Source organism: Perca fluviatilis, chromosome 7 (genome assembly GCF_010015445.1).
Source record: "Perca fluviatilis chromosome 7, GENO_Pfluv_1.0, whole genome shotgun sequence".
In the NCBI taxonomy this organism is placed as follows: Eukaryota; Metazoa; Chordata; class Actinopteri; order Perciformes; family Percidae; genus Perca; species Perca fluviatilis.
The window spans coordinates 12,490,681-12,507,906 of record NC_053118.1 but is presented as its reverse complement, the minus strand read 5'-3'; the positions used below and the strand labels follow the sequence as shown (position 1 = coordinate 12,507,906).

The following is a 17,226-nucleotide window of genomic DNA, read 5'->3' as shown; positions in this document are numbered from 1 at the left end:
CCCCCCTTTGTGAAATTAGCAATCCTTGTTTGCTCAAATGAAACCAGTAAGGAAGTTGTATTTACACGTGTGTGCTGCATATCCTTGAGAAGGAACCTGGAGCCCGTTCAATCTTCAATGTTATGAACGTTTCACCCCTGGTACCAAACTTAACCCCGAAATTCCACCAGCTGCGGAACGGCTGCAGATCGGCTCCGCTGCGTGTCGGCTCCGTGCTCCGCCGTCCTTCGATACCCACCAGGTCCGGATTTGTTGCAGATCCGCAGACGTTCTGCAGCCGGTGGAAATTGGGTGTAACAGCGCACACAAAAAAAAAAAAAAAAAAAGTGTGTTTACAAAGGTGCTTAAAAACTTATCACAGCTAGATGTCACTGCTGAGCAATGTCTCCAATGAAATGAACACACATCTATTTGTGGAACTGGTTGAATTTTCCATGGTACAGTACATATTTGTTTTAGAAGATCATCGCAAGAACCGGACAATCAGCCGATTATTTGAGCCAACATGGATTGATAATGACTCTGAAAGTCTGGCATTTATATCTCTTAGACATAAACGCCTAGAACGATAAGAGAAAGTACCTTACTGCCGAATGAATGCCAATGCCGTGATGGTTTTAAACACAGGATGTCTACCCAAGTCTTCCCTTTACAGCAGCTTGTCGTTTCATTAGTATTATTAGTATTATAGATTTTTAACTGAACACATACAGATCTGATGGAAAATGCCACAGTATGTGTTTAGTATGGACTGCTAATGTTACATTCTTAAAATGTAAAATTTTAAACACATTTTTCAACTTTTGATAGAACACATCCTGTGCTATTGTGACCTTTTTAAAGGCGGATTGAGACAGTATGACACTGTTGTCCAAAAGTTGAATGTGTTGTCTCCTGAGCGGTGAGCTGTTTGAGGCCGATGCACCATTTGTTAACCAACCAATGGCCACTGTGAGGCAGACATCTAGGTCCCCTGAAGTAATAACACGACGAAATATTTCGCTGCAGTGTTTCATTACAATTTACTTTTCTGATGGGTTGAAGGGATGGACTGAATTTTAAGATGGGGGACGTTTTACCCAAAACATGTATATGCAAGCACCAGCTGCATCTCCAGTGAAAATGTAGTGTAAGTCCACCCACAAGATATCACCCCCCAAATCACCCCCGACACCTTGCCTTTGAGTTTGGGCTCATCCGCTCATGTCAAAAGCAAGACCTGTGAATCAATTTGGGTCTTCTTGACCTGTACTTACAAAAAAAAAAAAGATTGTTAAAACAGTATTTCAAAAAATAATCTGATTTCAGTCTGCACTGAAGAGACAAACGTGAAGCACCTAAACTGAACTTTAAAAAAAATGCACTTTGTCTACTTGTGTACATAGTGGACTAAATCCTGATTTGGCACCTTAATCTCTTATTATACCATGGAATGGCTCTGAGAGACCAAATCTGTTTTTTATGAATACAAACTGAACCAGTATTTTGCCTTTTTTTTATCCTCTGTGTGTTTTCAGGAGGAGAAATCAATATATCCACTTTTTTAATAATATGTGTCGTTTCATACTTGGATGTTTATTGTAAGGCTCAAACACTTACTAGAACAATCACCCAGCGCTTTCCTACGCTAAATTGCACAAGAGCCCCATTTCTAAGCTTTTCTCCTTTTTTGAAAATGCACACGTGTTATATTTGTTGTTATGTTTTGTACTGTTGCTTTAACCCATGGGAATTGTCTTCTATCTCTTCTTTCTCTGCTCCCACATTCCCCCTGTCTGACTCTTTACCCTTCTCCTCCAGTCAACTTTTGTAAAATGAATGCCTAGACTCATGATGTGCACTTCCCAAGACATGTTTCTGTAAATGTTAGCAGTGACCTGTTGGTTCTGTCTCTTTCAATTGTCTACAACACAGACAGACCCGAGAGACAGACAGACAGGGGCTAAAGGGATATCTTCAAAAGACTAAAACTGTTCAAAATCGCTGTAATGCCTGAAGAAAGAGCACAGCATTCCCTCAAAGTCTACCAAATAACGCTCCTCTTTGTCACTGTTGTCACGCTTTACCGCATTAAATTGACAGGACAGTAGACTGAAAACTGTCTCGACCACAATTCATCACAAAAAGGGGAGAGACTCTGATGAAGCTTTGCAGATAAACCTATGTGCCTACATGGCTCGTACGCTTGTTTGAACTGAATTTCACCAACTCTCGACAGAAGACGATGACAGAGAATTTGTGAATGCTTTTTCGAAATCACATACTGTTGGGTGATTTTGAAGGAAGGCCTGTTCAAACTAAGTTGTGATGCATGACCGAGCTCTGCTAATGCTAAAAGATGCCTAGAAACTCTGAAGTTTAGATTAGAAACTTCTGTTGTAAATCCTTAAATGGATCCCTTGGTGTTCCGAAGCGTATTGTATTTTTTTAACCAAGCACTTGTCACACTGCATATTGGCACCTTCAGCTGTCCAAAAAGGATTTTAAACAATGTTGTCTGCTAGCCATAAGCTAGCTAGAATAGCTGGTTTATAGCAACCAAAGGGGAGCTGAAACTTTTTGTTGGAATGTGACAAGTACTTGGCCATGAAAAATGAAACATTCAAAATGTTACGGTATACCTTTCGTCTAATACTGCATGCAATAACCAAGACGAACAACTGCTCATTTTGTACATACAATATTTTGGGTTGGTGTACGTGGCACAGTAAAAGCCTAATCTGGGACTCTTTGTATAGCTTTAATACTAGTTACTTTTCATTCATGGACCTTTTTTCTCAAAAAAAAAAAAAGATGGACATATTTTAGTAATTTGCTCTGAGCTACGTTATCACCACAACAATTACAGTTATGGTACGGCAGCCATTTTGTGCCCTATTGGTGAATCTTGGTTCTTTGAGGGCTAATTTGAGCACACGCTACAAACTGGCTGTCCGCAACTAGCTTGTTTTAGTCCACAGATTAGGCTTCATCCTGCCCCCGGGTATCCAGCCCCGTCTTTTACAGCATGCTCTGTCTTTACTATAGTCAGTCTGTTTTGAATGGTTTTATATGTTTCTATCTATGAAAACTGTGTCTTTATAACTCTTTCCAGACATCAGTGGATTGCTTGTTAATGATACAGAATCATACGATATGTACAATAGAGTAGTGTTTTTGAAATAGAATCAGTTTTAATGATCAGCCAAGTGTTGCCCAAGTGGCTTTTTTGGTACTTTGGTTTCAAAGAATATAGAATCAGAACTCAATAGAAAAGACATGCGCTCAGTTGAACAAAGTGCTAAAACTAATGTCCTGTTTTTTTTTTTTTTTTTGCTTGCTAATCATGCTTTCAAATTTAATAATCTAGAACCATGCTGTTTTTATAAAGATACATTCATTGTAACAGAAAACTAACTTCAAATCAACACCGTTGCTTAAAGGGGCACTCCACAGATTTTACACGTGAAGTTTACTCGTCATGAGAAGTATTACTCAGCCTATGAAAAACACAATTGAATGATGTATTCTGTGGCTCTGGAGGGAGCTTTCGTAGTGATGTCATTAGGGTAATCTCAGATTTGAAAAACAAATTAGAACAGTGAACTTGCATTATAAATTGTAGATGTAGGGGTAAAAAGTGGGTTTTAGAAGGTAAGGAGAATCTAATGAAAGACACAATCTGTTGCATTATAGGAAATGTAGGATCTTGTGTTTTTGGAACTTGACCCATTATAGAGATTAAAGATCTAGATAATTCAGCCTCTGCTGCACACATTTTGACAATTTTTTTTTTAATCTGCCTCTTGTGTGAGTCCCCCAAAGGCAGTACTTAAGCTCGGGTACCCCTTTAATGACGTCATGTCCATTAGACAACAGGTAGAAACAGAAGCAGCCTGACTCTGCTGCAATATAACTGTCTAATAAACCTGCTATTTTAAATAATAAACCTTCTACTTTAAATATGAATCATGTATCTAAATAGTTTTCCCGGGTCGCTGAGGTGGCGTGTCTGCTCCATGAGTTGTGATTTTACATCCAACAGTCATCATGTATCCCAGTTAACCTTGTGCAGTAGAGCTAATCACATTGTGATCGGAGTATTTTACCTGATGTCCTATTGTGCACATGTCATGTCTGTATCCTTCGCTATACTCCTGCTATAGTCCTTAATTGTTTTCTGTATTTAGACAGATAGTTGGTTGAATGTTTCTTACAGCAATCAGAGATTCAAATGTTTTCACTATACAGCAGCCAGCTTTTTTTGGCAAAAAAAACTAAACCTTGTCAGAATTGTAATATACTGTATGTATAAATGTTTGTTTTTTTTAAACTCCATTACAGTGGAAATTTCCCCTTTTGGTTTTTCTGCTCTAATTTCTATCTGTTGACAGTTTTTACCCCACGTTATTGCTTCTAAAGAGTGTGCTTTGCTTTTAACATTTTTCTCTTTGTTCCTGCTTCAAAACAACTCGTATTTCCTGACCTGTTTTACCGAACGATGACAGTGATCTCTCAGCTCCTGTGTTAAGTTACAGTTGGTTCCGTAGACACAGATACTGTAGGAAGAATACAATGATTTAACTGTATACTCTTATTAAAGGTTTCAGTTTGGGGTGGCAGTAGCTCAGTCAGTAGGGAGCTGGGTTGGAAGCCGGAGGGATGCTGGTTCAAGTCCCCGTACGGACCCAAGTATGGTGGTGGACTGGTAGCTGAAGAGGTGCCAATTCCCCTCCTGGACACTGCCAAAGTGCTCTTGAGCAAGTCACCAAACCCCCAACTGCCCCTCACTCTGACATCTGTGTATTTCAGGCCCATGTGGATTCTAACAACAGAGTGAAAACATTGTAATTTACCTTGTGGGATTAATAAAGTATAAATTATTATTATTTTAAAGACGACAAGTATTTACTTGTTTTAAAATGTCACTCCTGACTTTAAGTGATATTTGGTCCCCTAGACACAAGCTGGGATCTTGAACGTGAGAATCCACCTTGAACTGATATGCCTTACCCGAGACTTACCCAGAACACCTTATTAATGACAAGAAGGGATTCCAGGAATGAAACTGACTTAATTGAGTTGATTTTTTTTTGCAGGTAATGTAGGCAAAGATGTTGTTGTTGATGATGATGACCTAAAACTAAAACAAAACAGGACAAATTGGTGTTATTCTGTGTCCACGGAACTGACATTTCCATCTAAGTTATTCCTACACTCTGCCTGTACATCTGAAATGTGTTAAAAACTGAGAGAGTATCTTTCATAAACTTTGATTAAACATGATATGTATGTGCGCTTGCCTCCGGAGGCTTCCTTTAGAAAGCTAACAATTCCTTTTGCAGTCCCTGCAAATGTCAGCTTGTAGCTACCAGCTGTTAGGCAGACAATGTGTGCAATGTTAATTTAAAACCCCAGCTTTTATTGAGGCTTGATTTCTAGTCTGATTTACAAGAGTTATATTTTCTACTTGTTTGAGGACAAAACCCAATAAAGATTATAATAAAAAAATTCGATCAAAAGATGTGCACTTGTGAGCAACATTTTGCATGTTTTGCTTTGAATAAGTGTGAATTGAAGCAGTGGAATAAATACAGAGGCCGAGAACAAACTACTGCATAGTGTCCCATTAAAACTATGACCCTAGGGTCAGTCACCATTTGTTACTTTGAATCACTGTAGCTACTTATTAGTCATTTTAGGAATTTATCATCACAGTTGATAGTATTAACAGTGTTTTAAGTAAACCACCAGGACCAGTTGTAGAAATAGTTGTTACTATTCTTATGTTCTTGGAGTTCATCAAAAGTACGTCTGTTGAAATGTAACATGTAACTGACAATCAAATTAATTTTGTGGCAAACCGTGAATAGATTTTCATATATTTGTATCAAACTCAAAACTTCTCTGTTGAAGTGAATGCATACAATATCATGGGACTGTAGATGTGTTTGCATGTGTTGGAACACTCATGCGCTGACATTCCGTATGTTGACCACAGAGAGCAATGCAGTCCCGATATCTTGAGAGATTTGAATATTTCCTGGAGGTGCTTTGACTAGGGAAATAGCTGGACTCTGAGTGACAACCAGGAGAGATAGCATTGCTTGGGGTTAGTGTATTTTCATATAGGCAACAGTCAAGGAAAGGAGATAAGTAGAAATACAGCTGTAGCTGGGAGAGGGCTTCAATTTACCATCTTTGTGGAGAAAGATAAAGGCTGACAAGGTGAGGAAGGTTAGTACAACATAAATAGTTTTTCCTTTTTTTGTGATGTTAAAGAGTCCTTCCAAAGTATTTTCTTAGATGTAGAGACATTTGTCCAATTTAAAGGAAATTTAAAGCTTTATTTCTGATTTTAATGGATTAGTCTGTTTGTCACTTGTACAGAACATTTAACTTGTCCTTGGTCAGCTGATGTTGCTGTGTTTTCTCCTCCACAGTAAAGATGCTGTGGACTCTATTGGTCGTTTCTCTGATTGGTAAGTAGCTCGCTTTATTCACATCCATGTCAGTGACTTTTTAAATAATTGACACACAGAATGAGATGTCCACCAAAATGTGAATCATGGATAAAGTGATGAAATAGTTCACCGCGTTTTACTGTAAATTGCTCTACACTCCTGAATTAAGCACACAACTTGAGAGGATTTGACTTCTCATGCAGGCCATTAAGTATTTATTTAAGTATGGGTATTCTGTGCTTACTGCTGTATTACCAAGCAATGATATCATGGCTGCCAGTAACTTGACATGACTAAAATATATATATATATATATATATATTATAAATAGGGAACAGGAATTCTTTTTTTAATTCTGTAGCGTTTCACATTTCACAGGAAGTGCACACTTCAAAGATACAAGAGGTAGGACTAAATGCATTTTTACACCTCAGTTTAATTTCTCTCAAGTCATGTAAAAAAACAAAACATATTTCTATGCTAAATATGTAAGGGCCAATATTTTGAAGTGAATTTTAGATATTTTTTCTCTTTTCATTTGCAGCTCGCTGCCAAATAGAAGACATAAGATGTAATGGGACAACTTCTCAGTCAACAGACTATATAGACAATATAGATAACTCCCATATCCCCTATATCGCTGACAGAGCTATTGATGGGGATCTGAACAAATGTGCTCACACACTGCAACTGAACAACTCCTGGTGGAGAATTGACCTGCTCGGTGTCTACAGAATTTCCAACATCACAATCTACAACATAAAACAAGAAAATGCTGATATGAGCGGTGCTCGGATATACATTGGGAACTCTCGTCAGAACAACGGCACCGCCAACCCATTGTAATACCTTTGTGTTACTTTGTGTTATTTCACAATTTCAGGCTTTGACCTGTCCAGTATTTGCTTTTTTAGATAGGTTGTGCATATAGGCTAATGTTGTCTCCCCCTCTTACTGTATGTTCATCTTGTTCTCTCTTCCAGGCGTAGAACCATCCAAAACTTCATAACAAACGATTTCAATTACTATGTATTTAATACAACAGTGTCGGGGCGCTACATCACGGTGTTTTTACCGGAGGTAAAAAATTTAATTCTGTGTGAAGTGATGATCTTCGGCATAATAAAAGGTAAGCTACATAAAAGTTCTCCTCAAAGTGAGTTGCTTAGAGATGAGGTAATACTTTCCTGGAATGTGAACAAAGGTCATTATTAAAGAACAGATAGTATTATGACAAACAGCAGGCTAAGCAAAAACCCACACTAATATTTTAGTAGATTAAAGATTGCAAAACTATGGCCTACTGTGAAGAATTTAAATTGACATGCTGTATGCAGGCTAATTGTAAATAATCAGGGAAAAAGCTCTAATTTTTCTGGATTGTTTTTGAAGTGAAGTGATGGCCACAGGGCTCAAGGTTTGATGCATGATGTATTCTGAGGTATGATGTATGTATTCTCCCTAATTAATTTGAAATTTGTAATTATTTCAATCCTCAAGTGTCTCGTGAAATGTACAGGCTATGCTGCAATTTATAAATGACATCACATGGGCTCATTTTTGTGTTTCTGTTTTTCTCTGATGTTCAGTTTCTGGGAAATCTTCCCATCTCATACCCTATTTTTCTCTAATTTGCCCTTTGTTTTATATTCCAAAATTTAAGAAGAGTAAGCATTGGAGTGAATAAGAGAATAAGAGCCATTATAGAAGACATATTTGTTTCTAAAGTGAATGACTCCCTGATGTTTTTCTCCCCTCTAGAATCAAGCTTTGAGCTGGTCAAAGAGAAGAAGACGTGGGAAGATGCCCTGTACTACTGCAGGGACAGAGACATGGACCTGGCTTCCATTGTTGACGAAGACACCCAGGTCTGGGCTGAGTTGGAGGCCCAGAAGGCTGACACTCCTTTTGTGTGGCTGGGCCTTCGCTACACCTGCACCCTCAACTTCTGGTTCTGGGTCGATGATCAGCGCTTAGAATTCAATCGCTGGGCTCCAAATAGTAAGACAGAAGATTGTGACATGAGTGTTGCCATGGACAGACAAGCGGACCATCTCTGGTACAGCAAGCTTGACGACAAGATGTTTAATTTCATCTGTGCAAAGTAGCCTACATGTGAGAAATCAATGTTTTGCTGTTCTCTGTCCATTTTTTTCATTTGAACGTGTGTCGTGTGTCAGTGGGGACATTGTTGTGTTGTTGTGTTATAGCAAATATTTTTTAGGGGTGCCGGCATCAAGTTTAGGGGTACTTCAGCACCTGTAAAAAAGGGTTAAAATTGCCCCTGGCTTTAGAAACTATTTATTTATTAGTTTCACTCTGTGTTTTAGGCCATGCATGCACTCACTTTGTAGATATTTGGAATATGTTTAAAGTTGAAGTTTGAAGTTGTGTCAATGTATCCATTTGAATTTATGATACCGTAATATAATGATTATATGATAGATCAATCATTTCCAGTGTTATAATATGTAAGAACATTAAGAAAAGCTTTTTTTTTCTCTTCCTGAAAATAGATCTTGCTGGAAAATATATTTTTAGATGTCTCAAATATACAAAAATTATGAAAAACATGCATTGCTATTTATATTGCATAGGACTACATTTTATGTGGCCACATATATTTGCATATACCTTTGTTGATATAAAACTTTGGCAGCCTTCAATATGTATTTTGATTGAATTACATTTACTGTATATTATTTCAGCTGAATGCATAGGAAATGTATGAAGATTATTAGGCTATATAATGTATACCTATCGATTAACTTTTTTAGTGCACTATGAAGATGCAAACTTACCTTTCACACTATTTGTTTTTAGGATGTCAGTGTCAGTTAAAATAAAATCCACCTTATAGGATTATCCACCTCACCTGATTATTTACAATTAGCCTGCATCATGCACCCGTTTTCATCTTCTGCCGGAGCCAAGTTCTGCATCCCTGCCGAGAATTGCATCCACACGGGAAAATAATGGATTTTAAGTCTACTGTTTAAAAACTATACTTCTTTGCCATGTTCATCAATTATGATAAATTATCTGAAATCTCTAATTTTAGAACGTTTAGGGTCATCAATGTTGTATTAGACTCAGTAGTAGCATTTACTTGCTGCCTATGAGGTGGATGATTTTTATTCGGTAGAAATTATTGATGCTGCCGAGTGGATGCGGAAAAAAAAAAACTTGGCACAACACCAGAACACCGGAACCTTTCTGCCCGGAACTATAAACCCTGGACACTGTTATTAGTTGAGCACTTTACAGTTAAGGACCGCGTAACCATGAGGGTATAAACAAACATGAACTACAGCTAGCTGTTTTGTTGACACGCGTAACGTTACCTGCTGAAATTGGGGAACTAATCGTGTTTTCGGGTCCAAATGGAGATATTTGGAAGCACGTTTGACGATTCGGTGTTTTTGGAGGCGAGAGACCGAGTCTCTGTGGCTCTGTCGTCTTATAACGCCAAACTGTGTAAACCAGAGGTGAGTCTGTTCAACATAACTAAACTTCACATTACTAAACTTCACCGGGTGAGTTGTGTGTAGCGATGATGCTGGACATGGATGAAGTGGCACTCTCTGGAAGGCTTTATGACGGGAAAAAGCTATTAATAAAAAGCTGCTGGCAAACAAGCTAAGGTTAAGTTGTATCGGTCGTTCCAACAACATGCATGAACAGTTGCACACTCGGCTAATATGCACATAACAAAATAAAAGGGAAGAAGAAAGCCAAAAGCAATAATCACAGATTCAATCAAACATGGGACGTGCAAAGGAAACGACAAAATACAATTAAACCAAACTATTTTAAGCAAAGACAGATATGTAATATGTTTGTTTCTGGATTCAGTCAACGTTTTTTTTATATTGCTTTACATTCTATTTGTGGCACTGTACATGTCAATAATGCATTGTGCATGCAGCTTTTTTAAATTGTCATCTTTCCCCTTGTTGTTTGTCTCTGCAGTGGTTCTGTGAGAGCACTGCTCTGGACACAGATGATCCTTTGGAGAAGCAGAAAGTCTTTAAGTTTAGAGGTGACTTGGCTGTGAGACAGGGAAACCATCAGGTATATTCAGTTTGGTCAGTTATCCCTAATTTCAAATGCTTGTTAATGACCATTGTGACTCATCAGTTATGCTGACATTCTACCAGTGAAATTGGTTAAAAAAAATAGTGGAATCTCTTTAGTGTTCTTCAGAAATGTACATTTTATCAGCTTGTCCATAATAGGGACTATTATGCAGCACTGTTGTCATGGGCCAGCATTTGAATGTTTCTGTAGAGCTGCTGCAGAGATAACACCAGACAGGACTTTGTTACATCATTTATTCTTGTACTGTACACATTGACATATTTTATCCAACAGGACACACAGCAACATTATCAAACAACATGAAAAAGACTTGTAAAAAACATTTAGCCACATCACACCAAAACTCTTGAATAAAATAAAACTGGGTTGAATTGCTAGAGTATTAAATACAGCTGTAATGTTGACAACAATACGTTTGTTGTTTAAGTACGTTTACAGTAATAGTACCAACATAAGCTACTTGGGACAAATAAAACACTGTGTTTGCCTCATAATGTGCCAACCTTTTTCTTGCTCATTCATACCACTCTCCATTGTCCACTATGAGGTGTGTAATGTTGTGTTGGGGGATGGTGTGGTGGGTATAGAAAGCCTTGGATGCATACAGTAGCTGCCTGGAGTGGATTGCTGACAACAACCTGACTATCAGAAGAGATGTGCTGGAGGGAATGGCCCGATGCTGCACCAGACTGGGACAGAGAGACAGGGCGCTGGACTTGGTGGACTTACTGGTAATTCTTCAAAGCTCTTTCTTACTGCTTTTACTTACTGTAACAGCTTGCTGTCATTGTGAAAATCCCATATATATATATATATATATATATATATATATATATATATATATATATATATATATATATATATATACCGGTATGTATGTATGTATGTATGTATGTATGTGTGTCTATATATATATATATATATATATATATATATATACATATATATATATATATATATATATTTGTATGTATATATATGTATGTATGTATGTATGTATATATATATAAACTCACTTGGTGTTAAAGAAAATATCCCATTACATTGACAGTTTGATTTGATTATTTTTATTTAAATAATGTTTATGTTTGCTCCTACTGTCATGATGAAAAACTGTTAGTATAGAAAGCCATTAGTATATAGTAACTAGCTGTTGTACTGTGTATATATAGTTTCTGTATTATATGTTACAATACACAATAATTATAATATTAATGATCGTTTCTTAAAGTATAGCATAGTTTTGGTGGAGGAAAAGTTTATTTCTTACCCTCCAGGTAGCAATTGCGTTTTTATTCACACTATGTTAGTTATTTGTTTTTTACCTAAGCTTTATGAGCTAATAAAGATTTTATTATCCCCCGAGGCTCCAATATTAAAATTTTACCAGAGTCCACTTTGCTTATTTTCTTACTGTATATGATTACAGTCTCCTGGTTTAAATTGTCGACCAATGTAGCTCATTATTGCAGTCTGTGTGGGCAGTTGTCTCTTAAATCCTGGAAGCTACTTTACCATTAGCACACAAGGCATGTAACATGAGTAAAGCTACAGGTAATTTAAATGTTCTATGTGATAGATAAACTATCCGAAGAAGCAAGTTAAATTTTTTAGTCTACTTAAATTTCAGTAAGAAAACAGTCTGAAAGCTTTGGCTTAGAAAATGGCCAGAAATCAGTCGTAATGTATAGATGATGTTTCTCCAGAGCAAAGAAGCCTCCAACACCTGTCACCTGATCAGCCTCCTGCTGCTGAAAGTCAGCATCTACCAGCATTTTGGAGACGTACGATCAAAGATGTCATCTCTGCAGCAACTGTGTAGCATGCTGCCCTTCAACCCCTGGCACTGGTACAGCCTGGGACAGACGTGTCTGCAGCTGCTGGAGAGTGACAGAACCACCGGTAGGATAGAGTTATCTTCCTTTCTTGAGAGACAGTTATACAGGAAAAATGGTTTGCTGGATAAATGCTCCTGCTCTTTTTTTCTTTTTCTTTTTTGCAAGTTGTTGTTTGATGAACAAATGATTTGTCTTCAGGTCTGATGTGAGCTGTCGTATTTGCCTTTATTAGGTCCGTGTTCCCCACAGAGATTTGAATCAGTAGAAGAACAGAGTGCGGAACAACAGGAAGAGGCAGCAGAGATGGATGAGGACAAAATCTGGCTGAAAGCGTGCACTTGTTTCATTAGGACGAGGTACAGCATAGCGATTGTAATCCCTAGGCCTCATATACTTTACACACAAAAACACACACACACACACACACAGCACACAAAATATCATCCAATTTTGCTACATACGTAACATATTGTAATAGTTGAAAGCCACTGGAAAGAGCAGCTGGCCCAGATGTTGTGTAAACGTCTTGAAGGAAAGGGGCTTTTAGGTTTAAAAAATCTAACCAAGACATCTACAGCTTTTAAAATACCTAATTTTAACCAGTTGTCTTGTCCAGATAATCTGCAAAACATTAGTTATGTAGTTTGTACTAAGGTACTCTGTAATACCAAAGTTGGATGTGTGCTCAAATTAGAGATTTTCTCTGAGTATTTATAAAGAGTTTAAATTATAAATCATAGTGTCTGAATGTCTCTTCTGTCTCCCTCAGACTCCTGTTGAGAATCCTTCGACAGCAGCAGTCCTCCTTTGTGCTGCAGCGCACTGAAAGCACCCTCAAAACGACCGATGAGGTGTTACAGAGGCTAAATCCCAAAGAAACCACCCTGCAGGCTCTCACTGAGGTGAAGACACGCTCCTGGTTTATAGTTTGTGGTGCTCATAGGTTTATGAACCCATGCTAAAGTTGACCAAAAAGAGGAATAAAAAAATCATCTTTAGGAAATTGATCTTAATGCCTTAATTAAAAAAAATAGGAAAAATCCAACCTTTAAGGACACCAATTTTCTTTGTGAATGAATAATGTATCATAAATAAATAAATGTTCTTCCTTAAAATACAGGGGGCATAAGTATACACACCCCTATGTTAAATTCCCATAGAGGCAGGCAGATTTTTATATATAAAGGACAGTTATTTCATGGATCCAGGATACTATGCATCCTGATAAAGTTCCCTTGGCCTTTGGAATTAAAATAGCCCCACATCATCACATACCCTTCACCATACCTAGAGATTGGCATGGGGTACTTTCCATAAATCTCTCAATGCAAATCAAACCAGCTATTAGGCTAACTGAAATAAAACCATGCCAATCTTTGACTATACTTTAAAAATTAAAATCTGCCTGCCTCTATGGGAATTTAACATAGGGGTTTGTATCCTTATGCCCCCTATATTTTAAGGAAGAACATTTATTTATTTATAATTAAGGCATTAAGATCAATTTCCAAAAGATGATTTTTTTTATTCCTCTTTTTAGTCAACTTTAGCATGGGTTCATAAACGTATGAGCACCACTGTACATGCAGTGTCATGCCTTAATTTCGGGCAGGTTAAGGTAAAGTCAGTGGATAGTTTTTACACAGTAACACACTTTGACTTTCTCTCTGTTTGATCTCCCAGGTGGTGTCAGAGGACCTGATCCCGGAGAAGATGAGGGAGGACTACCAGGACGGGGAGAGTCTGGCCAGTGTGTGTCTGCAGAGCTTCAGGGGGCGTTGGTGGAACAAGATCTTACTGACTGGGGTGCTAGAGACTGATGGCTGTCAACATCAGACACAGACGGACACAGAGTCCTGATGCTCCAGTGATGCCTGTTTACAGAGAAGTTGGCAGACAGGGCGGGACGGAAGAACATGCTGAAGGTCCCGTCACTGTACAGACCCCATCAAAGAGCAAAAGACACTTACTGAATGAACTGAAAGCCAGGTCCAAGTCCTGAAACAGAGGTGGACATTATTGATATATAACAAGTCCACATACATGTGGAAATACACAAATACAAGTCAAAAGTCAAATTTAAATTCTGTCAATCTCAAAAGTACCACAAAAAAAATGAATGTTCAAAAGAATAAATCACACTCTTAAAATGTCACAGAATTCTTCATCCTCACCTCTTCGCTTAATTCAAGCACAAGGAGAACTGCATAGTGAATGTCAATCCGACAGTATCAAACAAACCAGCCATACACAGACCCACTAATGTTTCATCCACTTCATACTTTGTGTAATATCGTTTATGACAGTGATTCTGTTCTACATTGAGACAGGAATCAAAGTGAAAAATTCTTTGAATGTTCTGCCTAAAATGTCATTAATGCCTTAACATGTTCATATTTTAAGAATGATTTAAATAAAATGTGTTGTTTTTGTTGCTGAAATATTGTCAAACATTTTGTGCAGAAGTAACCTAAACGGGCTGAAAACAAATGATGGGTTAGCAGACATTTTCATATGTCATAGCAGGAAAAGCATGCATATTATCATTAATAGCTCCATAGGTGTGACTATCATAGTCATAGTATGGTATGTCGAAAAAAGTTATAAAGTCATAGTAAAGCATGTCGAAAAAATTTATAAAAAGGTCACAGTATATGTCAAAAAAGTCATAGTATAGCATGTCAAAAGAAAACATAGCATAGCATGTTGAAAGAAGTTATAGTATAGCATGTCAAAAAAGTCATAGTATAGCATGTTGAATAAGACAAAGTTGACAAAAGTCATAGTATAGTATGTCAAAAAAAGTGAAAAAAGTCATAGTATAGTGTCAAAAAAGTCATAGTATAGCATGTCGAAAAAAGTGATGAAAATGTCATAGTATTGTACAGTGTGTCGACAAAATTAATAAAAACTCATACTGGAGTTTGATGAAAAAAGTGATAAAGTCATTGTATAGCATGATGAAAAAAGTGATAAAAAAGTCATAGTATAGCATGTTGAAAAAAGTCATAAAAAAGTCATAGTATAGCATGTCGAAAAAAGTCATAGTATAGCATGTTGAATAAGACAAAGTTGACAAAAGTCATAGTATGTCAAAAAAAAGTGAAAAAAGTCACAGTATAGCATGTCGAAAAAAGTGATGAAAATGTCATACTGGAGTTTGTTGAAAAAGGTGATAAAAAATTCATAGTATAGCATGTCGAAAAAGTCATACTATAGCATGTCGAAAAAAGTCATGGTATAGCATGTCAAAAATAATCATAGTATAGTATGTCGAAAAAAGTCATGAAAGTCATAGTATAGTATGTAAAGAAAAGTGATAAAAAAAGTAATATATAGCAAGTCAAAAAAAGTAATTGTATAGTATGTCAAAAAATTCATGGTATATTTTGTAGAAAGAATTCATGAAAAAGTCATAGTATAACATGTCGATATAAGTGATAAAAGAAGTCTTAGTATAGTATGTCGAAAAAAGTCATAGTATAGTATGTCAAAAAAATGATAAGAAGTCATAGTATAGCTTGTCAAAAAAGTCATGGTATAGTACATCGAAAAAAGCCATAGTATACTATGTCAAAAAAGTCATAAAAAGTCACAGTATAGCATGTCAAAAAAAGTCATGAAAAGGTCATAGTAAAGCATGTTGAAAAAATGTATAAAAAGGTCACGGTATATGTTGAAAAAAATATAAAAAAGTCATAATATAGCATGTCGAAAAAAGTGATGAAAAAGTCATAGTATAGTATGTCGAGATAAAAATGGGATAGAGTGATAAAAAAGTAATAGTTTAGTATGTCAAAATAAGTGATAAGGAAGTCATAGTATAGCATGTAGAAAAAAGTGATAAAGTCATAGTATAGCATGTCAAAAAAAGTCATAGTATAGCATGTCAAAAGAAAACATAGCATAGCATGTTGAAAAAAGTCATAAAAAAGTCATAATATAGTATGTTGAAAAAAGTCATAGTATAGCATGTTGAATAAGACAAAGTTGACAAAAGTCATAGTATAGTATGTCAAAAAAGTCATAAAAAGTCATAGTATAGCGTGTCGAAAAAAGTGATGAAAATGTCATAGTATAGTACAGTGTGTCGACAAAATTAATAAAAAGTCATACAGGAGTTTGTTGAAAAAAGTGATAAAAAGTCATAGTATAGCATGTTGAAAAAGTCATAGTATATAGCATGTCGAAGAAAGTCATAGTATAGCATGTTGGAAAAAAGTGGGAAAAGAGTCATAGTATAGTATGTCGAAATCTGCATTCATCTCTCCAAAACAGTAGGTTGGGAAAGAGACTGACAGGAACACAACTTTTCTCTAAATCTGTTTGTATTCTTTACTTCTGTAAAAAAGGTCTTGAAACTAAGTGCAGAGGTCTATGTTTTCACCGTATTTGTCTCTTTCACTTAGTATGTTGGACCTCAAAACTTGATGAAACATGTAGGATTTGAACACCTGACCCTTTATCTTCCAATCATTCTCTTATCACCCTAAGCTATCTGACCTTAGGTAAAAAAAGGTCTGTTTTTGTCATATTTGTCTCTTTTGCTTAGTGTATTGGCCCTCAAAACTTGATGAAACATGTAGAATTTGAACACCCTGCTGACTTCCAGTCATTCTCTTATCACTCTAAGGTATCTGACTTCCATAAAAGAGATGTTTTTGGCATATTTCTCTCTTTCACTAATGTATTGCCCCACAAAGTTTATGTTTTCGTAAAAAAAGTCATAGTATCGTATGTAAAAAAAAAAGTCATAGTAGGCCTATAGTATGTCAAAACCAGTGATTATAAAAGTGAGTATAGTATGTTGAAAATAGTCACAGCATAGAATGCAGAAAAAAATT

At 36.6% G+C, this 17,226-nt stretch overlaps 2 protein-coding genes across 3 annotated transcripts; both read left to right on the top strand.

Moving 5' to 3' along the window:
- The first annotated feature begins 6,124 nt into the window (after positions 1-6,124).
- LOC120562735 (fucolectin-4-like) lies at positions 6,125-8,947 on the top strand. 2 transcript variants are annotated; one of them, XM_039806601.1, is made up of 6 exons: positions 6,125-6,216; positions 6,423-6,461; positions 6,822-6,848; positions 6,988-7,285; positions 7,427-7,572; positions 8,205-8,947. In XM_039806601.1, the coding sequence occupies exons 2-6, from the start codon at positions 6,428-6,430 to the stop codon at positions 8,549-8,551; spliced, it is 852 nt and encodes a 283-aa protein (XP_039662535.1). In that variant the 5' UTR covers positions 6,125-6,216; positions 6,423-6,427; the 3' UTR covers positions 8,552-8,947. The 2 variants fall into 2 exon arrangements, with proteins under 2 accessions (XP_039662535.1, XP_039662536.1); XM_039806602.1 differs by having other exon boundaries at positions 6,133-6,207.
- A 752-nt stretch (positions 8,948-9,699) lies between these two features.
- zgc:101716 (uncharacterized protein LOC492784 homolog) lies at positions 9,700-14,823 on the top strand. Its single transcript, XM_039807322.1, has 7 exons — positions 9,700-9,931; positions 10,416-10,517; positions 11,132-11,275; positions 12,251-12,446; positions 12,615-12,738; positions 13,152-13,284; positions 14,066-14,823. Exons 1-7 carry the CDS (start codon positions 9,827-9,829, stop codon positions 14,240-14,242), a joined length of 981 nt encoding a protein of 326 aa, XP_039663256.1. The 5' UTR covers positions 9,700-9,826; the 3' UTR covers positions 14,243-14,823.
- Positions 14,824-17,226: the final 2,403 nt, after the last annotated feature.

What these genes read in the sequence shown, in the direction of transcription:
- LOC120562735 (XM_039806601.1), top strand. Translation starts at nt 6,428, where the DNA reads ATGCTGTGGACTCTATTGGTCGTTTCTCTGATTG. An exon ending in ACACTTCAAAGATACAAGAG is followed by an intron (nt 6,849 to 6,987) that starts GTAGGACTAAAT and finishes TTTCATTTGCAG; the next exon opens with CTCGCTGCCAAATAGAAGAC. An exon ending in AACGGCACCGCCAACCCATT is followed by an intron (nt 7,286 to 7,426) that starts GTAATACCTTTG and finishes TCTCTCTTCCAG; the next exon opens with GCGTAGAACCATCCAAAACT.
- zgc:101716 (XM_039807322.1), top strand. Translation starts at nt 9,827, where the DNA reads ATGGAGATATTTGGAAGCACGTTTGACGATTCGGTGTTTTTGGAGGCG. An exon ending in TGAGACAGGGAAACCATCAG is followed by an intron (nt 10,518 to 11,131) that starts GTATATTCAGTT and finishes TGGTGGGTATAG; the next exon opens with AAAGCCTTGGATGCATACAG. An exon ending in TGGACTTGGTGGACTTACTG is followed by an intron (nt 11,276 to 12,250) that starts GTAATTCTTCAA and finishes ATGTTTCTCCAG; the next exon opens with AGCAAAGAAGCCTCCAACAC.